The sequence below is a fragment of the Felis catus genome, chromosome C2, assembly GCF_018350175.1.
Source record: "Felis catus isolate Fca126 chromosome C2, F.catus_Fca126_mat1.0, whole genome shotgun sequence".
Taxonomy (NCBI): domain Eukaryota; kingdom Metazoa; phylum Chordata; class Mammalia; order Carnivora; family Felidae; genus Felis; species Felis catus.
The window spans coordinates 12,858,897-12,884,455 of record NC_058376.1 but is presented as its reverse complement, the minus strand read 5'-3'; the positions used below and the strand labels follow the sequence as shown (position 1 = coordinate 12,884,455).

Below are 25,559 nucleotides of genomic sequence, written 5' to 3'. Positions count from 1 at the left end.
GGAGGGGCACTGGGGCCCGGCACGTCCAGAGGTCGTTTGGGGCCCTGGGGAACTACACTTGAAGGAACCAGGAGGTAGCAGGCTTTGGGGACTGGCAGAGAGAAGGGCAACCACTCCCACCTGACTCGGCTACCCTCACGCTCTGCGTCCACTCCACCTGCCAATCTTGCCAACCCTCTTGACTCCAACCTTCCGACCTTCTAGAATGAGAAAATTAAAAAACGACAGTGACTTGAACAGATACATGCCAAACTGCTCAAAAAAGTATCAAAACACGTACAACCCAAGCTGAGGAAGAGCCGGGGGCATAACTGTTCTTCTGTTTCGACACACCCTTAAAAGTCGGACACACCAACCCTATCGTCCCTGCAGAAGTTTTTAGTGTCGTGTCGGGGGTAGCGTGCTGGGGGAAGGGGAAAGTCCTCAGCAAACACAGATGGATAGCTGCACACTATCGATGCCCAGCTTGACTCTGGAATGTAGACCGGAAACAACCAACAGTTGGCATCTTGGAGGGAAAGGCCCCGTCATTCTGGGAATTTGGACTTCCTCACTGATTTTCTGGAGGCTACACTCTCTGGCTCCTGTCACACTCAGTCTTGCTCATTCCAAATATTTGGAGTATTCCTCTTGATTGTGTCCGGGGCTCTTAGAAACATGAGTTGTAACTTAGAGCCCTTCCCTTCGGAAACCCAGAAGAAACCCCCTCACACCTGTTAGCCAAGGGCTGGGTGAACCCTCAGGCCCTATTGCCTAAGAGCTGGATCCGTGTGGGATTGATTCTGGCCCAGGCAAACGACCTAGGCAGTCAGAACAAATGCAGCTGACTGGTTGGTTCTTTGGGACTTCAATAAAAGCCGGAAAGGGGGGGGGGGGGCGGCCCTGGGTGACTCAGTCAGTTGAGCGTCTGACTTTGGCTCAAGTCATGATCTTGCGGTCTGTGAGTTCGAGCCCCACGTCGGGCTCTGTGCGGACAGCTCAGAGCCTGGAGCCTGCTTCGGATTCTGTGTCTCCCCCTCTCTCTGCCCCTACCCTGCTCGCTCGCTCTCTCTCTCTCTCTCTCTCTCTCTCTCTCTCTCTCCCTCCCTCTCAAAAACAAATAAACATTAAAAAACAAGCAAACAAAAGCTGGAAGGTGTACTCAATTGGACAAGAGGGCTCTTTTGGTGCAATTAATTGGCTCTGTGCATGAGAGAGGCTACGAGTTCAAGGGCTGCCATCACTCAATTCCTGCCCTCGGATACTAAATCTGAACCAGTGACTTGCTGATTGCTCAACAGCACCAAGAACCGCCCTAATGTACGTCAAGGGCACCGCCAGCCTTTCATTTGGGTTTCATTAATTTTTTAAGCAGGAAAGCAAACAGCGAGTGGCCTTCCTAACCCCTGTTCGGCATCTTGTCTTCCAAGGGGCCCAGGTATCCCTTTTCCCGTTCTCACCCAGAGGGGCGAGCCAGAGCCGCGCTGGAAACCCGGTTTCCTGCCTTGTGGCTCTGTTTGTCTTGGACTTTTATCAAGGAGGAGCGGGGCGGAAAGTTCTACGTGCGGGCGGAGATGTCAAGCACAGCCCCCTGGCCTTTCTCCCAGCTAAACGGCTCCGATAAGTAAGTGGGCAGGCCTTGAGCCCCGAGACCCACAGACACACTTGGATGACTTTACAGAAATCAGTCGGCCGGTCTCTCCGAGGGCTCTGACTAGCTCCGGATGCGCCCCCTCCCAGCACCGCGGACATGGCCAACCAGACCAACGCCTCCACCCTGTACGACAGCTACGAATACTATTTGGACTACGTGGACCTCATTCCCGTGGATGAGAGGAAGCTGAAAGCCAACAAATGTGAGTCCTCGACTGGGGGAGCCAGCCAGGCAGAGGCTGGGGGTTGGCCCGAAAGACTTTCTCTGGCCACTTCCTACTCCCAACAGATGTCACAGATGAGCCCAAACACCACCCTAACCCTAACCCTCAGAGATATAAGTAAACGGGAGCAGAATCTTATCTGTCATCTTCTGTAAGAGGTTTGGAACTAACCTCCTAAGAAACTAGGATGATTTGGGAGCAGAATATGCTTTTATTTGTTTAATTTTTTATTTTTAATGTTTACTTAGTTTTGACAGAGAGAGAGAGAGAGAGAGAGAGAGAGAGAGAGAGCAGGAGAGAAGGAGAGAAGGAGAGAGAGGGAGGAAGACACAGAATGCCCAAGCAGGCTCCACGCTCTGAGCTGTCAGCCCAGAGCCCGATGCAGGGCTCGAACCCATGAACCGTGATCACGACCTGAGCTGAAGTTGGATACTTAACCAACTGAGCCACCCAGGCGCCCCTAGAATATGTTTTCTTTTTTTTTTTTTAAGTTTATTTATTTATTTTGAGAGAGAGACAGAGCACAAGCAGGGAGGGGCAGAGAAAGAGAAAGAGAGAGAGAATCCCAAGCAGGCTCCATCTGTGATGTTAGCTCAGAGCCTGACTTGGGGCTCAGTCTCACAAACCGTGAGATCATGACCTGATCCAAAACCAAGAGTCTGATGCTTAACCAAGTGAGCCACCCAGGCACCCCAGAATATGCTTTTAAGACAGACTTTTTTTTTTTGTTAGAGTGTGATTTGCCTGGGTTCCTGTAAGCTAGGTGAAATTTCTTCAAATTGCAGATTTCGCATTCTCTCTCACTCTATGCAGATTTGGGGGAGGTTACTGTGTCCACCCCTAAGATATATGATTTACTGGTTTCCATGAAAACACCAATTGATTGGGGCGCCCGGGTGGCTCAGTCAGTTAAGTGACTGACTTCTGCTCAGGTCGTGATCTCGCAGTTCGTCAGTTCAAGCCCTGTGTCGGGCTCTGTGCGGACAGCTCGGAGCCTGGAGCCTGCTTCCGATTCTGTGTCTCCCTCTCTCTCTGCCCCTCCCCTGCTCACGCTCTATCTCTCTGTTTCTCAAAAATAAACGTTAAAAAATTTTTTTAAATACCAACTGATTTTACTCTTCATGGTCTCAGGAAGGACCACCAGAGCAAACCAACATGCTTTTTTTGCTCCTCTCTCTCCCAGTCTCTATCCCTTGGGTAAGTTGGTGCTTTGCGAACAATCTTCTCTGATTATTCCAGCTACTCGGTCAAGATAACAAGTTAGCTGAGGGAATGAGTACGAAAAAGCAAACCAAACCAAAAAAAGTCTCAGGGCTCTGCCATCCTCAAGTCAAGGGCTCCTTGGCTATTTCTTTATTTTATTTTTATTTTTATTTTTGAGACAGAGAGAGACAAAGCATGAGCAGGGGAGGGGCAGAGAGAGAGGGAGACATAGAATCGGAAGCAGGCTCCGGGCTCTGAGCTGTCAGCACAGAGCCTGACGCGGGGCTCGAACCCACGGACTATGAGACCATGACCCGAGCCGAAGTCGGACGCCTAGCCCCTCCTTGGCTATTTCATGCCCTATGATCACATAATCTGTCAAGAGGGAAGTGCAGTCACTAGAAGGAACAGGATGCTTTTCCTATGAAAAGCAAGATCACTTGTTCAGGCATCAGCTCAAAACTGAAATCCATTTGGATGTTATCGGTAATAAAAGGTAGCAGATCCCCGGCAGAGCCCTTGGAGAAAGTTGTCTAGAATGTCTTGTTAGGAAGTGTACCTGTTTCCATTTTCATTTACAGCCTCCAGGAGTCCGGGTACCCATCCACGTTTGCTGCGTCCCCAGCCTGGTAGCAAAGCTTTTGCGGGGGACGATAGGTTTGGTGTGTGTTTCCTGATGCGGGGTATATACTCACGAATCAAAAAACAGATTTTTGCACAGACAGCTCACAGTAACAGGGAGAAAGTGGCAGGGTTGAAATAGAAGCCCACTGATACGTGTGGTCAGAAGTTCAGACCTTCAGGATACATATTGGTCTGGACAAAATGTAAATCTGTATTCGGGAAGGTTGTTTTTAAATTCACACGAATTAGGGGCGCCGGGGTGGCTCAGTTAAGCATCTGACTCTTGATTTAGGCTCTGGTCCTGATCTCAGTGGTTTGTGAGATCGAGCCCCTCAACTCTGCACTGGGCCTGGAGCCTGGAGAGATTCTCTCTCTCTCCCTCTCTGCTCCTCCCCCGCTCCTTAGGATGTGCACGCACACGTGTGCTCTCTTTCTCTCTCTCAAAAAAATCTTTTAACCCGAATTAAATAAAATGCTGTTAGCTTCAGACACCCCCATCCTTTTGTACACCAGACATCCCGCTTGGTCACCACCTGGGCTCCAAAGCTCTCTCCCCTGCTCTGAGTGGGAGCCCTCTTTGCTTATTCAAAGTCTTCGAACCTACAGTCTCAACCTCCTGCCCTGTGTAATGACCCACGAACAACGTCCATTTCTGGAGAAAGTGGTTGATGTTCTCTAAGCTGTGTGTGAGATTTTAAAAGAAGTACTTTTTCTTGCACACATGAGCTAGAGATAAAAAGTTCATAGCCTGCTGGGCATACAAATGAGGAAACTCCTTCCCGGGGCGCCTGGGTGGCTCAGTCAGTTGAGCGTCTGACTTTGGCTCAGGTCATGATCTCACAGTTTGTGAATTTGAGCCCCCCATTGGGTTCCTTGCTGACAGTGCAGAGCCTGCCTGGGATACTCTCTCTCTTCCTCTCTCTCTCTTTCTGCCCCTCCCTCACTTGTTCTCTACCTCTCTTCCTCTCTCTCAAAATAATAAATAAATAAACTTTAAAAAAAGCAACGCCTTCCCAAACTCCCAAATGCAATATAGACTATCTCAGTGAGGAAACTGTCCCGGGGGAGGCCAGTCACTGGGTCCCCCAGGCAGCCTAGAGGTCAGGAGTCTTTGACACCCACAGAGAAAGGTACTCCTTCTGGCTTCCTTGATTTCTGTTTGTATCTCAGCCTTCATGTGTCCTCTGAATTTAATCTCCACCTTCTCTGGAAAAGGAGTATGAGTCTAGACAAAAATACTCTCCCAGGGTGTTTCTGTCCCGGATGGGTAGTTGTCTAGCTTGTGTTTGGGGACCGGCCGGGAGGCAGTGACACACGGATCAGAGGCCGGGCGCGTGGAGCCCTGTGCCACCTGGCAGGAGTTCACATCTGAGCTCTGCCACTTTCTAGCTCTGTGACTTGGGGCAAACAAGTTACTAAGGCCAGGCCAGATTCAAGAGGAGGGAACTAGAGCCTATCTTGCAGTGAGAAAAGTGTTGAAAACTCAAAGCAGCCTTCCACCCACCACAAACAAGAAAAAGTATGGCAGGTGGCAAAATAAAACAGGAAGGGTAGCCAGGGAGAGGTGGGTCCCTAAGAGGAACCGGGCGGTTGGTAAAGGCCCCCCAAGGATGTCCTGTGAGCAGGTGAGAGACCAAGCCCCGAAGCCGTCTCTGGCAGGAGCCTTCCAGGCCACAGGAACTCCGAAGACAAAGGCTCTGAGGCAGGGGGATATCTGGTGTGTTCCAGGAACGAAAAGCGATGGCAGTGACTATTCCCTTGTATTTTGGAAACTACCTGGGAAATATCCTTTTTGCCCCTTGAAACAGAAGCCATTTTCTTATTTCATAAGTCAACAACAACCCATCAATCAACAAGAAAAAAAAACCCAATAGAAATATGGGCAAATGATACGAGAGCACAGTTAACAGAAGAGGAAACTCAAAGGGCCGAGGAACGTGAGAAAACGCTCACCTTCACAAGTACTCAGGGAGCGCCCTGGGAAGGACACTGAGGTTCCATTTCACACTCACTCAATGCGCAAACATGGAAACACTGATACTCAGTGTGTCGGGGTAGGAAGTGGAGAAATTTGTATTGCCACACGTGGATGATGCCCTTAACATTTTAATATCCTTTTTTTTTTTTAATGTTTATTTATTTTTGAGAGAGAGAGAGTGAGAGACAGAGAGACAGAGTGTGAGTGAGAGACAGGGAGACACAGAATCCGAAACGGGCTCCAGGCTGTGAGCCGTCAGCACAGAGCCCGACGCGGGGCTCGAACTCACAGACCGCGAGATCATGACCTGAGCCGAAGTCAGACGCTCAACCGACTGAGCCACCCAGGCGCCCCTTTTAATATCCTTTTTTAAAAAAAGGATCTGGAGGAAATACTCTGTGTATTTCTATGAATTTGGAACATTTTATAATTCAAACTTTTCAAGAACGTTTGTTTATTCGGAGAGAAAGAGAGAGGGCACGTGTGCCTGGGTGGGGGAGGGGCGGAGAGAGAGAGAGAGAGGCAGAGAGAGAATCCCCAGCAGGCTCCGCGCTGTCAGTGCAGAGCCCGACGAGGGACTCCATCCCGTGACCATGAGATCGTGACCTGAGCTGAGATTAAGAATCGGATGCTTAACTGACCGAGTCACCCAGGTGCCCCTCGAATTTCTAAAGTGTAAGTCGTAAAGGTTAATATGCTCATCGTAAAAGACTCAGACAGTAAATTACTGCACTTTACCATTCAGGAAAAAAAAAAAAAATCAGCATTAGCATTTTGGTGCCTGGCTGCCTTAGGGTTTTTCTGTGTCTTCAAAACACAGAATGTGCCTGCACGCCCATATACACACATGCCGTCTGTGATAACTCCTGAGGGGAAACTGAGACCTGCCTTGAGTGACCTCTCTCCTCCCCGGGCCTGTGACTACCAGGCAGAGCCCAGCGGGCGGCAAGGGGCCACCCTCTCCAGTGGATGGACGAGCGCGGCTGGGAAGGACAAGGACCCTGAGCCTGCTGGGAGGCTGGGGACAACAACCCCACGCTCTGGGCAGTTTGGCAGGATTTTAAACATTTCGCTGATGTTGACAAGGACCCTCTTTTTTATATTATTACTAATTCAGGGAAAACGTGCACAACACAAAAGTGACCATTTAAGCCATTTTAAGGGCACAGTTTGGCGGCAGTAAGTGCCTTCACATCCACATCATGCCACCACCCATCTCTGGAACTTTGTCCATCTTCCCCAAACTGAACTCAGTACCCGTTACACACCAGCTCCCCCTTTCCCTCTGCCCCCCCCCTGCCTCCGATAACCACCTTCCTGCTCTCTGTCCCTATGAATCTGACTGTTCTGACCATCTGCCACGGACTGAGTCCGGGGTCCCACCCCACCAAACTCACCTGAAACGTGAATCCCCAGTGGGATAACATTTGGAGGCGGGGCCTTTGGGAGGTGATGAGGGTTAGACCAGGTCATCAAGCCGGGGGCCCACCGTGGAATTCGTACCTTTTTGAGAAGAAACAAGAGTGCTTGTTCTCTCTCCCTCGTTCACGTGAGGACATAAGCAGGAAGCGAGCTCTCGCCTGGAACGGAACCCACCAACACCCTGATCTTGGACTTCCGGCCCCTAGAACCGTGAGAGAATAAATGCCCGTGATTTAAACCACCCAGTGTATGTGATTTGTTACAGCAGCCTGAACGGAGGAAGACAGTACGTCACCGAAGGAGAATCATACGCCGTTTGCCCTTTCGTGTGGCTCATTTCACGGAGTCTTCAATCTGACAAGGACCCTCTTGGGAGGCAGGCCCCTTGGCCGGTTTACAGAGCTTTCTGTGGCAGAAAGAAAGGTACGGCAGGTAGCTAAGACTACAAAAACAACCCGGAGGTTGATAGTCTCCTGACACCAGAGATGTAAACTCCCACGGCATGGCGATCGTATCAGTCAGCGTTCTCCAGAAAAACAGAACCAATAGGAGGTACGTCGATGCGGATAAGAGGAGGCTGGTTATGGGGACTGGCTCATGCAGTTAGGGAGGCTGACGAGTCCCACCATCTGCCTCCTGGAAGCCTGGGAACCCAGGAAAGCCGGTGGTGATTGAGAACTACAGGAGCTGATGGTTCGAGTCCTGGAGTCCAAAGGCCCAAGAACCAGTGTCCAGAGGCAGGAGAAAATAGACGGCCCAGTGCAAGGAGACAGGGCAAGAATTTGCCCTTCCTTTGCCTCTTTGTTCCATTCGAGCCCCCAACGGCTCGGCCGATGCCCACCCACACTGGTGAGGGCAGATCTCCTTACTCAGCCTACCGAATCGATGCTGATCTTTTCTAGAAACACCCTCATGGACACATCCCCAAATCGGGTCTTACCAGCCGTCTGGGCATCCCTTCGCCTAGTCAAGCTGATGCACGAAATTAACCATCACGGAGCGCAAACCAAGAGGGTCACCAGATGAGGACTGGGAGTGCGTGCTGTGGAGTCAGAACAGTCGCCACAGCAGGACGTTGCAGAGACCTGGTCACAGGGGCGATGGATGTGCACAGGTGAACCGGCCCGGGAGTCCCGCGCGGGGTGTCCACTCGTTACTTGGTCAAAATGCCGTCACGTGTCCCCACGGCCCCTCAGCGGAGCCTGGGGCTACTTCTCCTCCTCCAGTTTCTTTCCACCGGCTTCCTCATCCGTGTCTGAAACACACACGGATCTGCATCCCCGCTGTCCTCTTGGACCATCGGCCAAAAGTCCCTCTTTCTCACCTCCGGTTGCCAAACTTCCCAAACTCGTGAGCACTTTCCCCTTCTCTGGTTCCCGGCATCCACCGTCATCCGAAACAGCTGCTTCGGAAAAGTCACCCTGCTCGCTCGCCTCCTTCCTCCCCCTGGTTTCTGTGTCTCTCCAGCTCCACTGTCATCTCTCTCAACCTCTTTCCTTCTTTCCCTAGTTTCACTCTCCTTAGGGTGACCAAGCCCCTGGGTTGGCACAGGACTGTCACATGGATGCATCTTGGGGAACTGAGGCACATCGGATGGTCATCTTAACTCCCCTCTTCTCCCTCCAGTCCCACAGGCAGGAACAACGCCGCCACTACCCCCAGATCATAGGGAAATCAGAAAAAGGCTCCTACTCTGGGGACACAGTTAATCACACCTATCCAGGTGGAATTCCTTGAGCAGTGCACAACCTGTGCAACTCTCCATGGTGTTACTGTGTAGGAGGGACTCCAGGCACAACCATGTGCCCATTGCGCTGTTCCCTGCCCTTGCCCTCTCAGATAAGTCTAAGCTCCCCATTTTGTCTTAGTAGTCCTCTGAAACTCAGTGCTGTCCATTCTGTGTTTCATTCATCTCAACTAGCCCCACTTCCGCACCATACTAGAAACACACCATTCCTGACCCGCCTTCTTGCTTTTGCTCGCGATTAACTCAACAACCAAATTTTGCAACTATCCGTGACAGGCCAGGCGTTGCACCGAGAGTTGGAGGCACAAATGCAAAAAGACCAAGTCCCCGTCCTTGATATTTTACGAGAATGATTTTATTTTGTGGCCACTATTATCTGTTTTATGGTGGTGTATTTCCAAGTAGGTTACGGACATCAGGGCATCCCTCCACCGGATTTAGGAAAATCGTTAACAGGAAAGAACGTAACACGATACCCAGACATTTCAATAATTATGCCTTAGTGTCCTCCAACAGTCTACCTTCATCGTCCCACGTTTCCCTAAAAGGTGCTTATAAGCTACTTTGTCTGTTCCATGTTGATGTACTGGTTCTGGTGACATCTCTTTGGTCTATCTTGGTCTAGAACTTTTTGTAGAAGACACTGACTCGAGGGAGGAATCAAGCAGGTCGCTCTGTCCATCCTCGACTGTTTAGTGAGGTGGCCGCTACTGATCATGAATATGCTGCTAGTTGATGGACGGTGTTGTGCTGGAGAATGTGCAGAAGTGGCCAGCAGAGCACAGAGAAGGACACCCTTGGGGAGAAGTAAGACGTAAGGAAGGCCTCACAGGGAAGGTGGGCTGAGCTGAGTCAGAAGACCCAGGGGGACTTTGCCCGTCTGATCCACAGGGGCCGCTCCGGCGGGGCGGGGTTGGGGGTGGGGGCAGAACGGTTACACTCCTGCTTAGGCCAGAGGTGCTTTTGGGAAGACTGAGTGATGGAGGATGTGCTCCGGACCACGCGGGGGTCGGGTTCTTGCAGGTCAGTCTCAGAAGATTCCTGGGAGCTGCGGGGAGTCATTCAAAACCGTAAGCAGAGGGGTGCCTGGGTGGCTCAGTTGGTTAAGTGCTGACTCTTGATTTCTGCTCAGGTCGTTGATCTCACGGTCCATGAGTTTGAGCCCCACGAAGGGCTCTATGCTGACAGCGCGGAGCCCTGCTTGGGATCCTCTCTCTCCCTCTCTCTGTCCCTCCCTTGCTCTTTCTTTCTCTCTCTCTCTCTCAAAATAAATAAACATTTAAAAAAATTAATAAAATTGTAAGCAGAGAAGAGACAAGGTCCAATATGCTGGCTAAAAATATCCCTCTGGTGAATATATAAATCTGAGGTTTGGGTGGGAGGCAGGTGATACGTAGGCAGGTGAAACAGCCATATGCTGGGAAAGATCTGGAAGCATAACATTGGAAAGATCTCTACCCTTAGGAGGTGACAGTCTAGGAAGGAGGGGCCTGCCTAAATAAATGAGCGTGCTATGGTATCCCAGACATGGGGATAAAAGTATGTGGGGGTCCCGGGGCCCAGAGGAGCCAAGTGATTTGCTCAAGGTCACCTAGTAAAATATTTGCAGAGCTGGGACTTAAATTCCAGGCTCTGATCCCTTAGGACTCGTCCCAGGAAACTTGACACGATTAGTGGGCAGATTCCCACCAGACTGTTCCAGCGGAGCAGGAACCCTTCCCTGTCTTGCTCCCCACCCCCAGTTCCCGACAGTGCCTGGCACATCTCAGGCACACGAGAAGTCTCTGCAGAATGAACAGATCAACTGCTGTGAGGTACGCAGCTCTTGTACATACTGGTCATTTTCATGATGCGTACCTGTGTCAGTTATCAGTTTACTGTAATTCTGTGATCAATGATGGAATTCCTTAACAGTGAGCCGGGAGTGAAGCTTTCGCAGGAGGGGGCCCTGGCAGGGGCGCAGCAGGATGGCCGTGCTGGGGCTGGGAGGTCGGCGGTGAGGGTGTGAGGATGCGCAGGGCCAACAGCCCCTGTCACTGGCCCAGAACGTGGTCCCGCTGAGATCCTGCAGCCTCGAGGTGGCAAGAACCTCTCAGCAGCCATCTTGACGGAAAAAACCAATGCCCCGGGGCAATCTGGGGCCGGTGGGTCGGGGGAAGAGTTGCAAGCCCAGATGGGGGGGACCCCACTACGGTTGTTGGTCATCTGGGTTGTCTATGGTTCATCCAGCAGCTCCAAACCAGTTAGGCCTGGCTAAAACAGCCAACATCTCTGCTATCCGGTAACCAAACCACATCCCCAGGGAGGTCTGAACCTCTCTCAAGTATGTCCTTCCTTGGGGTTATGGGCTGGACTGGGTCCCCCCGCCTCCCCTACCAAATTCCTATGTTGAAGTCCTAACCTCCCGTACTTAAGAATGTGACTGTAGGGGCGCCTGGCTGGCTCAGTTGGTTAAGTGTCCGACTTCGGCTCAGGTCATGATCTCATGGTTCATGGATTTGAGCCCCGTGTCGGGCTCTGTGCTGACAGCTCAGAGTCTGAAGCCTGCTTCAGATTCTGTGTCCCCCTCTCTCTGCCCCTCCCCTGCTCATGATTCATCTTTCTCTCTCTCTCAAACATAAATAAACATTAAACATTTTTTTAAAAGAACGTGACTATATTTGGAGACGGGGCCTTTAAAGTGAGAAAATAAGTTTCTGCTCCTTAAGCCACTGTCTTAGTCTGTCTGTTCAGGCTAATATAACAAAACACCTCAGACCGGGTGGCCTATAAACCAGAAACATCTATTTCTCATGGTTCCGCAGGCTGGGACGTCCAACACGAAGGCACCAGCATGGTCGCACTGGGGTGAGGGGCCCCTTCCTGGTTCATAGCTGGCATCTTCTTTTTTTTTTTTTTTAATTTTTTTTAATGTTTATTTATTTTGGGGACAGAGAGAGACAGAGCATGAACGGGGGAGGGGCAGAAAGAGAGGGAGACAACAGAATCGGAAACAGGCTCCAGGCTCTGAGCCATCAGCCCAGAGCCCGGCGCGGGGCTCGAACTCACGGACCGTGAGATCGTGACCCGAGCTGAAGTCGGACGCTTAACCGACTGAGCCACCCAGGTGCCCCCATAGCTGGCATCTTCTTGCCGGGTCCTCACATGATGGAAGGGGTGAGGCAATCTGTCCGGAGCCTTCTTTATACAGGCACTAACCTCATTCATGGGGGCTCCGCCCTTATGACTCAAGCACCTCCCAGAGGCCCCATCAAATACCATCCCCTGGGGCATGAAGACTTGACGTAGGAGTTTAAGGGAACCCAAGCATTCTGACCGTAGCACAGCAGCCCCAGCACACCTTGTAGAGCCTCCTCATATCTTACAGTCTTTAATCCTTCTGAATAATTTTTCATATTAGACTGCCCGTTTCACCTGCTGTGTGATTTCTACCTCCTGACTGGGCCTGGCCTGTCACAAGGTCCTTCCAGTCGCAATGTCTTTTTTCTCCCGCATCTGCGTAAACGCACCCATCACGCTGCGGCACGCAAAGAGCAAGTTCATGGCGCGCAGTCAGAATGCTGCTCTCATCTTTCTCTGACCGCTCGTGCAGACCTACTTAGTGGTGCTGGCTCTTTCCCTGGAGTAGGTCTCATGCTCACTCTTTTTGGTTGTTGTTTTTGTTTTTCTGGTTTTTTTTTTTTTTTTTTAATTTTTGAGAAAGAGAGAGAGAGACAGAGCTTGACTGGGGGAGGGGCAGAGAGAGACAGGGAGACACAGAATCGGAAGCAGGCTCCAGGCTCCGAGCTGTGGGCACAGAGCCCGACGCGGGGCTTGAACTCAGGAACCGTGAGATCGTGACCTGAGCGGAAGTCGGACGCTTAACCGACTGAGCGCCCCTTACTCTCAAATTTTAAAAAATGTGTCTATCAGGGCACCTGGGTGGCTCGCTTGGTTGACTTCCGCTCAGGCCAGGATCTCGGGGTTCGTGAGTTCCAGCCCAGCATCGGGCTCTCTGCTGTCAGTGTAGGGCTGCTTCAGATCCTCCGTTCCCCTCTCTCTGCCCCTCCCCGGCTCGTTGTCATTCTCCCTCTCTCTCAAAATGAATAGACAAACTTAAACCAAAAAATGTCTACCGGCCAGTCTAGTTACCCAAGCAAATGTCTAAGCCGATGAAATCAATTTCAGAAACACTTAAAACCAAACCGCCTTCAAACTTCATTCAAAGCGAGAACTTCCTCTTTCCCTGGCTTGGGGGCGGGAGCGCTTCCTCCTTCTTTCCTCAGCAAGCTTCTCTTCCCCAGCCACCTGCCCCATCCTGTTTGGCGGCACATCTTCGCTGGAGCGTCAGGGATGGCGTGGGGTGAGAGGCAGAAAGGACGAGGGGGTTTGCCAGTGAGGCGGCTCGGATTCTGATCACAACAGACACACCCGCACAGGCGGCCCTGGAGGGTGAGGAGGACATCGATGTACGTCAGCCGTGTCCACAAAGGGGGGCCCGCTACTTGGCTCGGGGACTCCTGCCGATTTCGCCGCCCCTCTTCATACCAGCCCGTGTGACGGGTGTCCTTTGTGCATTCCCTGGGATGACGGTCACCAGCCCCATGACCTGAGGGTGGGGAAGCGATTCTCCTCTGTAGCCATCGTTACTTCTTGGCCGAACTCTTGCACTGGCCTCCCCACTGGCCTCCCCGCCCTCCAGCTTGACTGGCACTGATCCAGGCGGGGGCGTCCTTGATGCAAGCTGGCTCCTTCTCTCCTGGCGGCGGCTTTGCAAGAGATCTCCCACCACAAGCAGTGCTCTCTCTTGCTGGCCTCGTAGGACGATCCTCGGGCCCCTGTGCTCTGAGGCCAACTTCCGCCTGGACCCGCTCTGTGAGAGGCCCGACTCCCCTTCAGGCGGTGCTCACCCACGTGACCCTTTGAGCCAGCTCTGGGCTGGCACTCAGCCCGCACCCTCCCCTGAGGCCCTCGGGGACACAGCTTTGCCCCTCAACGGCCGGAGGCTGGCTCCTTCCACTCTGCTGACACTGATGGCCCAGTCTCTTGCTTTTAAGATGTTCTCGAGCACACGTCATCAGACTCCAGTCCACTGTGCCCCACTAACTGCAAAGGACACGTGCAGAGTGCCCTTGAGCGGCCTCTTCGCAGTCCCACTGGAGGGCAGGGCACCGGCTGCCCTCCTAGACAGAGTGAGGGCTGTGGGGGACCATCTACCATCTCTAAAGGAAATCCCTCGGAGGTAAGCAAACCCAAACCAGATTTCAAGTAGTCAATGCCTATTTTAGTCTACTCAGGCAGCTATAACAAAGTTTCATAGACTGCGGAGCTTCAACAGATATTCATTTCTCCCCGTGCTGGAGGCTGGGAGTCCAAGGTCAAGGTGGCAGAAGAGTCACTGTCTGGTGACGACGTCCTTTCTTGCTGTTGGGCTCACATGGCCTTTCCTTGGTGCATGTGAATGGAGAGGGGCTGGGGGAGAGGAGGAGGAGGAAATGGGAGAGAGAGAGGGAGAGATAGAGAGGAGGGAGAGAGTGGGGGAGGGAGGGGGAAGTGGGAGAGAGAGAGGGAAAGAGAGAGAGAAAGAGGGAGGAAGAGGGAGAGAGAGATTCTTCCTTTTATTATAAGGACACTAATCCCACCATGGTGTCCCACCCTCATGATCTCCTCTAAACCTAATCACCTGTCAAAGGCCTCACCTCCGACTACCACCAGTCTGGAGATCAGGGCTTCCGCATCGGGAGGTGGGGGGGACACATTCGATCCATAGCACGGCCTTTCTACAGAGTCCACTGTGAACATCCCGTCTCCCCTGTAGATTTCAGGGAGGATCTGGCTGTGTCTGCTCTTTTATACTTTGCCCTTATTGACTTCACAATATGTTGTTTTCCTGTGTTGTGAAATATTCTCTCACAAAGTTTTGTAAATAACTGCACGGCGTTCTAAAAATGTGCGGTTTTGGACACTGAGAGCGGTTCCAGGATTTTGCTATTACAAGCAGTGGGAAGAAAAAAAACTTCTTCCCCTGTTGTGTGTCCACAGTATTTGAATTCAAAGTTCACTTAAAAAAAAAAAATCCCCAAAATGCAAAAGTAGAAATCTCCATCACCCGCACGCTGTGCTGCTGCTATGGCGATGTCACTCTTGTGATCTGTAATGGTCAGCAGAAGGCGGTGTCAGGGTGTCTCAGGGAGGCTCTGTTGACCTGGCTTTGAAGGTGGGGCAAGGTAAGCGTGAGTCCGGGCGAGGAAGGACAGAGGTCACACCGCAGAGAGCAGGCGAGCCTCTTTGCTGACAGATGCACCTTTCTCTCCTCGCCAGTTCCTCTGGGCTAGATCTCCAACCCAGTCAAACAGATCAGAAAGCTTCACTTGTGCAGAGGTTCACATCAAAGACAGAAAGATGCTGGGACTGGAGCCAGGAGCCAGGGATGCTTTAAGGTGAGACAAAGGCAAAGCTTCTGGAAGATCGCCTGGGGCAGCCGCTTGAACCGTGGAAGGCTGAGTTTCACTCCTGTGCCAAGTAGGGAAGGAGGCGACACAGGAGGGAAAATACCTAATAAGCAGGAGGGATTTTAAGACTTTTGTGTTCATGCCCATATACTGGAGTTTATTCCATCATGGATGGACAGATCATTGGAAATACCTAGGGATATATATATATATACAGCGAATTCAGCACTGACTTGAGGAATCTGGGTTCCTCTTTCCCAGGGTTAGCTTGAAATCTGGTGCGATTTTGTTACAGGGACTTCACAAGGATTTTCACCCTTGTGATTTTACAGATATGACTTCTGTTTCGGGGAAAGGTTAAGAATCTCTCCAATGCTGTCAGAAAGGTGGGGCATGCAAATCTGTTTCCTGGGCCTCTGCTTGAATTAATTATATGTTTGCTTTTCTATCTGTCCCCTTTTCAGAGGCTAAGCTTAGGAGAAAACCAGTCCCATATAGCAACCTCACAGCGACCACACACATTATTCTAATGCGATGAATCTCCAGATACCGCTCTAATGCTCCCTTGCACGGAGCAGCAAGATGGATTGATTTCCCTTGGGTAGGGTCTGGCTTTTTTCACGCTGTGTTATTTACTTCTTGGGTCAATATGTCTTCTTCCTTTAATTATGGCTTAGGAAAAATTTGTCATAGCCTGTATGGACTTCCACTGATGCACCAGCTCTGGCACCTTCGATAATCAGGCAGTCTGTTCACCTGTTGCCCTGTCAGCTGGGAGAGGAAGAACAGAAACAGGCCACCAACCAATCTCTTGTGAACGCAAGGCAGAGAGCTCAGGGAAAAGACTGAGCAAACAACTTACATAGAACTCTCTTCTGGCATTCGGAGCAATCAATTTCATGTTACAACTTTCACCGAGACTTCTAAATCTTCAAATGGTCAGTTATGGGCATGATATAAGCAGTGAAAGTTATTTTTAGGGGTGCCTGGGTGGCTAGGTCGATTAAGCGTCCGACTTCGGCTCAGGTCATGATCTCAGGGTTCGTGAGTTCAAGCCCCACAGTGGGTTCTGTGCTGACAGCTCGGAGCCTGGAGCCTGCTTCGGATTCTCTGTCTCCCTCTCCCTCTGCCCCTTCCCTGCACACACTCTGTGTGTCTCTCTCTTTCAAAAATAAACATTAAACATTTTTTAAAAAGTGATTTTTAAACAGAGATATGAGATTGTTTTTGTAACGATTTTCCCATCAAGGTAGCCCCAACTGAAGGCGCTACACTTGAATGATACTATTATTGTTCAAAAACTGCTGGGACTCTTCTTTTGGAACTGACTTTGGTAGTGACAGTATATTCAATGGAACGTCCACAATGAAACTATGTATATCTTTCGAGGGTGGATTTGCTTTTGGGAAATAGTTAGGAATCACCCATAAACTAATCAGGTGAATGGATCGAGCTGACTGATACCACCTGGGTGTTGAAAAGGAAATATGATTTTACAAAGTAGCAAAACCGGTGTGTGTGTGTGTGCGCGCGCGCGCGTGTGTGTGTGTGTGTGTGTGTGTGTCCTTGATGGTAATTCCAAAAGAATAATTTAGAAGTGTTTATGAAAGTTTGATAAATGTTTATGTTTAATCAAGACATGTATTTTATTTTATTTTTTTAATGTTTATTATTGAGAGACAGAGAGACACAGAGTGTGAGCACGGCAGGGGTAGAAAGAGGGGGAGACACAGAATCTGAAGCAGGCTCCAGGCTCTGAGCTGTCAGCACAGAGCCCGACGCGGGGCTTGAACTCACAAACCGCGAGATCATGACCTGAGCTGAAGTCGGTTGCTCAACCCACTGAGCCACCCAGGTGCCCCAAGACATGTATTTTAGAAAAATTTATATGACTCTATGACAGAGAGAGGATGATTATTTTGAACGTCAGCATTCATTTGGATTTGTAAGTTTTGATATGCTCGTTTAAAAAGCTGGCTCCTTCTACTGACTCAATAAGGAAAACTGGTTACAATTAACGGAGTACCGGACAAAACAGAGGTTAATTTCTCTTTCACCTAAAAGTCTGCAGGACAGCGTGGTGGGTCTGGTCCATGAGATCCTCAGAAAGCAGCTTCCTTCCAGCTCATTGCTCTGTCATCCCCCGGACATGTCCCTCATCATGACATCCATGTTCTGGCCAGCAAAATGGAGTAAGGAAATGCAAAGGGATACAAGGTCATGAGAAATCTATTAGTCTCTGCAGGAGGACTCCTAGTAACTCCCTAGTAACTCCCTACTCACAGCTCATTGGCCAGAACCTTGTCACATGACCACATCTAGCTGAAAGGGCATCTGGGAAATGTAGTCTTTATCCCAGGCAGCGAAAGGTAGGGCTTCTAGGACTATGAAAGCACCTGAGAGCAAACATTAGGATCGACAACTAGCAGTCTATACATCACAATTACCTTTACTGGTATCCACTTGATTTTAGTGGAGCTTGAATCACAGAGATATCACTTGCCACACTAACCCTCTTAACAGAAATAATAATTTTAGTTCTATTTACCTATCATTTCAAAACCATTAAACAAGGAACTGTGCTATGTGCATTACATACACATGATATATTATTTAATTCACTTAACAGTCTACATAACACACACTAACATCCCCCTTTAACAGATGAGAAGACAGATTTAGAGATGTAAAAATCCCAGCCTGCCTGAGACCCCATGGTTAGAAAATGGCCAAGTCAGATTTTGAATTCAAAACTACCCACTTCCAGAGCTCAGGCCCTTAACCCCATTGTTTTTCCAAAGAAGGGAAAGATCTTGGAGTTAATCTCTTACCAGGACTCTGGGACCCAAATGTTAGTAGTGTTTGAAGGAATGTTAAAGCTGAGGTTTAGCAGTTAACAAAATCTAACGAGACTGAGGTGCCTGCTATGAGTAGGAAGTACTTGGATCAGTTTAAGCTGTCAGCTCCAAGGTGGGATGAGAAATTCTTCAGTGTGATGCCCCACCATGCCATCAGAGCCTCTTCTTGTCAGTTAATTGTGGATGCCTAAGTCCCCTCATTCTGCCAGTGTGGTGGAAGGAAGAAAGGAAGGGAGAGAGGGAGGGAGAGAGAGAGAGAGAGAAAGAAAGAAAAGGAAAGAGAGAGAGAGAGAGAGAGAGAGAGAGAGAGAAAAGAAAGAGAAAGAAAAGAAAGTAAAGAAAGAAAATAAAGAAAAAAGAGAGAAAGAAAAGAAAAAGAGAGAAAGAAAAGAAAGAAAAAGAAAGAAAAGAAAGAAAAAGAAAGAAAAGAAAGAAAGAAAAAGAGAGAAAGAGAAAGAAAGAGAGAGAGAGAGAGAGAGAGAGAAGGGAAGGAGGGAAGGAAGGGACAGGGAGAGGAGAAAAAGGAAGTAAATGAGGGAAGGGGAGAAAAAGGGGAGGGAGAAAAAGGGAAGGGAAAGAGAAGGGGAGGGGAAGGAAAGGGAAGGGAAGTTTTCCACGGCTGGACCAGTATTGTTGTCAAGCCGGCCTGGTGCTCCTTGTTGTAAAAACAAGCTCAGTGATGTTTAAACAATTCCAACACTGGGGAATGACAGCTCTTGCCCGGGAACAACATGTTCTGTCCGAGCACTAAGGCTGAACCTTCAGCAGGAAGAGGAACAAGAACTCTATTTTTTTGGCCACCCTTTTCAACAGGACCATAACGAAAGAGAATTTAGTATAGGAAGTGGCAAGTAGCTACTTTGGATCGCCTTTTTGGTCGGAAAAAAATTCCAATTTCACTTCTCTGAAGATACTGTTCTCTGTGAAAGGTGTCGCTTCATTTTCTGCTCAGTACGTGGGGATAATGACCGAGGGCCAAGCAGACAAGTGTGAGCCCAGGAGAAGGGGAGGCGGGTGGGGGTGGGTCTCAGCTGCCAAACTTCGGAAGCTGTTTTCTTAGAGGGCCCGATGGCACTCATATAGGCGCTGAAGATCTCCAACCTTACGTTCTCTTTATGAAGGAGAAAGAGCAGTGGGGTCTGCCTAAATCTAAAACACCCCTGGGGTGGCTGGGTGGTTCAGTCGGTTGAGCATCCGACTCGGCTCAGGTCATGATCTTGCGGTTTGTGAGTTCGAGCCCCGCGTCGGGCTCTGTGCTGACAGCTCAGAGCCTGGAGCCTGCTTCCGATTCTGTGTCTCCTTCTCTCTCTGCCCATCCCCCGTTTGTGCTCTGTCTCTCAAAAATAAATAAATAAATGTAAAAAATAAATAATAATAAATAAAAATAAATAAAACACCCTTACAGAATAAACCCCAAACTTCTGAAAGCATTTATACTGTCATACTTTGTGGTAGTTATAAAATAAATGTCGACTGGCCAGTGAGGCTGAAGCAGGTGTTATAGAATAATGTGCGGTGAGCAGTCACGGAATGCTGAGAAACTCAGAGGCTCCTCCCAAAAGTCCTTCAGTTTAGGACAGACAGTAACAACCTCGCTCCCGAGTTCCCAGGAGCCCACACACCTCCTTAGCCTGGTCGGCGCTCAGGGGCACCACCGTCAGTTTCTCAGCTCAAGGACAGACAGGAGAGAGGATGTGGGAGCCTGGGGGGTCTTTGCTGTCCTGGCCTTTCTGGAGTGTGAAGGCCAAGCTACTGATGCCTTGTTACAAGGCAGTGGGAGCTCGATTCCTTTGGCAAGTATGGCATCTTTTCCTTGGGACTGTTTTTTTTGATGCTGTTAAGGTCCAAGATCAACAGGCCTTCAGTTTCTCCTTCTACCTGTCTTGGGCCGTGGAGAGGACAGGGGACCCCCTTACTCAAGGTACCATTACTTACCCCTGGGGCCTCTACTTCCATATTCATGGAGGTGATGCACAAATCTCTAATACCCCATTATTCGTTCGTTCATTCATTCATTCATTCAGTTTGTTCGTTTCCTCATTTGTTTACCCTTTCATAAACATCTTTTTGTTTAACAGAATACAACATGGAGCAGACAGGTGTATCATCGGAAGTACTACTGGAGTTCAGAGGAGCGTGTTGGGGGAGGGGCGAGCAGGACAGAGGCGGCTGCTGATGTGGTTTGAAGCGTTGGGGTTCAGAGTCAACGGCCAGGAAAGAATTCTTTAGATGTCTTGGGTGCAAAAAGGGTGTTTTTTAACGTTTATTTTGAGAGAGAGAGAGAGAGAGAGACAGAGAGAGAGAGAGAAAGGTGTGAGTGGGGAAGGGGCAGAGAGAGAGAATCCCAAGCAGGCTCTGTGCTGTCAGCTCAGAGCCCAATGCGGGTCTCGATGCCACAAACTGAACCGTGAGATTATGACCTGAGCCGAGATCCAGGGTCGGACGCTTAACCTACTGGGCCACCCACGTGCCCCACAAAAGGGTGGTTTTATTTGACCACGGGGCCAGGGCTTTGGGGCAGAAAGAGCTGCAGTGGGGTTGTGGCGAGTGACTGATTATACACCCTCAGGTTGGGAGGGCGTTAGGGATAACGTAAGTCTCTAAGGTATTTTGGAAACAAGGTTTTCAGGACCTTGAGGCGTTAGCTGTTGTTAGGAAAAGGTCATTACTGTTTAGTAGAAACTCAGTCCTGGGACCCTTCAGATGTATATCAGGGGGCCATAAGCTTGGAGTATGATTGCCAACATACATCTTGGGGGGGGGGGGGGAGTTGAGATAAAAGAAGTTTCCAAAGGAATTTTTCTATGTGAAAGGACACTTATAGGATCCTGGGGGTCAGGATAATGTTAAGCTAAGGTTACCTTCTGCCCCTTAGCGAAGGGTCATCATCCAGGCAACGGAGTTCTGAGAGGAAGGTCAGTCTGTCTGCCTCAAGGACTTATCAACGGGCTGTAGGCAGTAAGGGAATTTAGCTTTTCTTTTGCCTTAGTTTCCCACATCAGCAGCGATGTCCAGTGTGCCAGCTTGGTCCCGTCTGAATCCTCATCAGCCCCTGGCAGAGCCTGGCTTGAGTGGGTGCTTTCCCCGGAAAGAAAGGGGCCAGGGAGGCCCGGGGGAAAAACTCTGCCTTGGCCGCCACAGGAGCACTGCAGCACCACAATCTAGACTCCGAAGGGGTCTCCGAAGCGGCCTCTAACGAACCGGTCCCCACAGTCCCCTGCGGCCCTCACAGCAGAGGGGAGGTTGGCTGTCACATGAGTGGCCCACGGCCCCTGCTTCTCCCTCTGAGGGAGAAAGGGAAGGAGTGGAACAGCAGCAGCAGCTGAAAACGCAGGTCCACGGGCTGCCACCCACCTTCGTTCACTGCTTTTCCCTCCACGGTCACCCTAACGGACCTTGACGCTAGTTGCTCTGGGAAAAGGCCGCTTCCCTGCCGGCCTGTTCCTTCCCAAGGTTCTTGTCAGTGGAAAAACCTTCCCGGTGGTCACTGCTGAGAGGCCGGAAGACGAGAGAATGCCAACACTCGGGGCCCTATTTCCACGCTGCTCGGGGGCCCTCACGTCCCCTCGCCGTGGGCTCCTGGTGGTGTCACAGTGACGTTGAGATGCACTCTCCCTCCCGCAGATCTTATTGTCATTGCCTTCTGGGTGAGCCTGGCACTTTTCGTCATGCTTCTCTTCCTCATCCTGCTCTACATGTCCTGGTCAGGGTCCTCGCAGGTCAGGTGAGTAAGGGTGGCGGGGGGTGGGGGGGGGTGGCGCGTGTACAGGTAAGTCACGTGGCTAAACAGCGAGCGGCCGCACGTCCACGCAGCGGAATGTTATGTGGCCACAAAAAGGAGTAAATCACCGATTCCTTCTGCCACACGCATGAACTTCAGAGTCACTGTCCTGAGGGACAGAAGCTAGACACAAAAGGGCCCGTATTGTATGACTGATTCCATTGCTATGAAACATCTAGAATATTCTAAAGCAGATTGTGTTGATGGTTGTACAACTCTGGGAATATACTGAGGATCTGGAGTTTTAGGTTTTAAATGGGTGAACTTTACTGTATGTATCTCAATGAAGTTGTTAGAGAAAATAGAGCCTAAATGACCCCACACGCCAGTTAGGTCTTGCCGAACAACTCACCAGGAAAATGGGACCCAAACTTAGGCATCTATGACCACCATGTGCTATTGAATACCTACTATGTGCCTTAGGGGTTAAATTTGGTAAAATCTAGGAGCTCCAAGAATTAGCTAGTAATTAACCTAGCTCGTTATACATTTTTTGAAAATGTTTGTTTATATTTGAGAGCGAGCAAGTGAGAGGGGGAGGGGCAGAGAGAGAGAGAGAGGGGATCCAAAGCCAGCTCTGTGCTGACAGCAGGGAGCCCAACGTGCGGCTCGAACTCACGAACGGTGAGATCATGACCTGAGCTGAAATCGGACGCTCAACGGACTGAGCCGCACAGGCGACCCTAGCTCATTAGATGCTAATTCCTATGCTAGACAACTGGCTTACCACATCCAATTTCCTCTTCTGGCTTAATCTGCCCCCAACGTCTACTGCGGTCTAAAATGACTGTCCTAACAAGGGACCCTATAACAAGGGACTGCCTGTCTCTGCCTTAGCTGATGGGACCAGGGCTGCCCAAACTCCCCTGAAACGTGGGGCCAGGTAGCAGAGCGATCCCGGGCGAAGACTGGGGCCGGACACCATCATGGGCCAGGCAGTCTTGGGGAGTGGAGACCGGGAGCCGGCACAGGATGCTGGCAGCAGGCAGATGAGCAGAGCTGCTCTGAGAGGAGGGGGCAGGGAGCGGGAAGGCCCTGAAAGACGACAGGGCAGCCTCGCCACCTGGGGGCGTCCCGCCACTGGCTCAGGGAGGACCTGCCCATCTGTGCACGCCCGGACCAGCTTCAAGGGCTCTCAACCTCCACCCTGCCCTGCCCGGGGTGACTCACCAAGTCACTTCCGGTTCCCTTTGGTCACGGGGGGGAGAGGCCGGGCCAGCTTCTGAGCAAATGCAGACCTCCGTCCTTTTCTTCCAGTTTTTACCACTCACGTGAAATTTGGGCAGATTGATAGCTCCAAGAGGTACCTGGGGGATAAATGAACGAAACCAGCTTTCTGAGGTGGCTCGTGGCCAGCCTCGTGCCAGGGACGGTTTGCAAGAGAAAGCTTCCCGGCCCAGGGGGCACACAGGCGGCCGAGGCTGAGGGGTCCCGGGTGTCTTCAGCGCTGCAATTTTACAGGGCAAATGGATGATGCTGTTCCCCGGCACCAGAGAAAGCACCCTCCAGACACTGTAACAGGCAGGGAGGGCTCAGGGGAGCCACCTGGGTCTTCAGTAAGATCTGGGAGACAGACGCAGGGTTGCTCCCTGAGGAGGTGCTCTTTCAAGCCTCAAAAAAAAAAAAAAAGTCTGCCGGCATCATGTGAAAGGAGGGCTCTGCTCCTTCAGGTCCCCTCTCTCAGCCTCCGCATTCATGTCAGGATTGCAACTAGTTGAAACTAGTTCTCCAACCACGCATCACCTCACATCACCCTGATGACACCTAAGAGGCGATCACGGTCCCCGCCACTGATGAGACGGAGGGCCGGCGGGACGGGGCGGGCCGGCTCACGTCAGGCGGCCGGGCCCACTGCCCCTGGCGCTCAGGAGAGGCATCCAGAGAGCAGATTCCTGGCTAAGATACAAGTTGGCTGGAGGCACAGGTACCTGAGCTCTACACTCAAACCTGTGGACGGACAGAAGGCCAGCCTGCCTGCTCCCTGTCGTGAACGGACACGAGGGAGACGTGACCTCGGAGAGAACTAGTCAATGTAGGGTCTGGGTCACCGCCAAGCACTGCCTGTCATCTTCCATTTCTGCACAGGGGTGACCTTTGTGAGCCGGGTGACCTGCCCCCAGGGTCTGCTCCCCTGGCCGAGGTGCCCTTGCCCCGCGCGCCTTCTCTACGGGCTTTGGGCCGGCAGCGGGGTGTAACAGGAAAGCATCCAGTAAGTTCTCTCGCCAGCTTTGATGCCTGCCTCCCATCTGCTCTGTCCACAGGAACAACGCCCAGCACCACCCAACACGCCCCTGGAGTCGCGGCCTCAACCTCCCGCTCTGCGTCCGGAGGCACCCCACAGGCTCCCCCGGGCTCGGGCAAGGAGCCAGGCAGCAGAGCATCCCGCCCTGAGCGGCGGCTGCGGACGGGAGCCCCTCCGCCCTGCCCCACCTGCCCCGCAGACCCACCCTGCTCTCTTCTGGGAGCCGGGTCTCGATGGGGACCCCCCACAGCAGCAGCTGACAACAGGGACGAGGAGGGGGGACCCCTCCCGGGAGACAGAACCTCTCAACTGTAGCCTGGACGCCAGCAAACGCCTGGTGAACTCAAACCAACCCGGATACACAAGTGCCTTTGAAAAGCCTGCTTACGTGTAGCAGGAAGCGTGACTGGGTCAAGATACGCTGTGCAAGGGGGCACCGGCATGCATCATCCAGGGCCTGCAGCAGCCCAGCTAGCACGGGGAAGTAGCCCCAGATGTTGCGGATTTTTAGTGCATTTCACCAGCATACTTACTCCTTATGCACTTTGGGAAGGGCAAAAAAATAAAACACATATAAATTTAAAAAAAATTTGCTTGCTCATCTTCACTGGGCCACTTTTTAGCTTCAACTACTAACTGCCGTAGTATTTAGCAGCCCTGAGTTCTAAGCTGATTGGAACCTTCTTCAGGGCACCCAGGGAGGGCCTGGGAAGTTCCTTCCCATCCCCCACTGACTCCCACTCTTTCCCAGACAGGGTGGTGCACACCTACCAGGCCAGCTGACTGCGGTCACACTCCCGAACCCCCCCCCATGCCTTTAAAAGACAAAGCCCAAGGGGAGGGGGTCTGCATCAGAATGCTGCCACAGAAAGTCTTTGGGCTGGGAGGATGGGTCCCATCTGGGTGACTTTATGGGACCTCTGGTGTGAGCCCTCTGACAGACTCAGTCCTCCAGCGCCCGACAGCCTGGCCCTGGCAGGGAGACGGCGCCCAAGTACAAAGCCCATACAGCCCACTCCCGCCGAGGCGGGCTGACGGTTAATTCCCCAAGTTGACGGCAGACTCGGCCTCGCCTTACTCGGGGGTGGTGGGCTAGAAAGGGAGATGAGGGAGGGGAGGCTCACGAGCTCCAGAGACACAGAAAAGGGGCGAGAAAGAACACGGGGCTCTTCTAACTTGAACCTAAAAGCAGGATTCTGACACGGGAATGTTCTCAGAAAACGCTGTTGCGAGTGTTGTGTCAGGGGGCGGGGGGATGGGCAGAGGGGAGGGTCCACCCCTGCTTTCTAGACAATGAGCCCATACGTGGTAAAGGGACTGGAGGCAGACAGGTGTCACTCGTATCTTGGTTAAAACGTGAGGTCGTTAAGAACAACCGGGGGCCGCGGCGTGCGGGAGGGACGCGGGCACACGCCGA

At 51.3% G+C, this 25,559-nt stretch overlaps 2 protein-coding genes across 3 annotated transcripts in view; one reads left to right on the top strand and one right to left on the bottom strand.

The window, feature by feature from the left end:
- The first annotated feature begins 1,311 nt into the window (after window positions 1–1,311).
- LOC101093795 (melanocortin 2 receptor accessory protein) lies at window positions 1,312–24,875 on the top strand. The gene is given in 4 exon segments (XM_011285747.4): window positions 1,312–1,835; window positions 21,744–21,843; window positions 24,162–24,229; window positions 24,232–24,875. Coding segments are annotated over 4 exon segments (579 nt in total). The 5' UTR covers window positions 1,312–1,729; the 3' UTR covers window positions 24,537–24,875.
- URB1 (URB1 ribosome biogenesis homolog) overlaps window positions 17,109–25,559 on the bottom strand; it is an 81,768-nt gene continuing 73,317 nt past the window's right edge. Inside the window, exons 40-41 of one of the 2 annotated variants that reach the window (XR_002162255.3) lie at window positions 23,071–23,207; window positions 17,109–17,436 (exon numbers count right to left, since the gene is read on the bottom strand). The gene's annotated coding sequence lies outside the window, so the exon portion shown is untranslated. Of the gene's footprint in view, window positions 17,437–22,516; window positions 23,208–25,559 lie in introns of those variants that run through there. The other variant, XM_019839441.3, reaches the window with a different exon arrangement.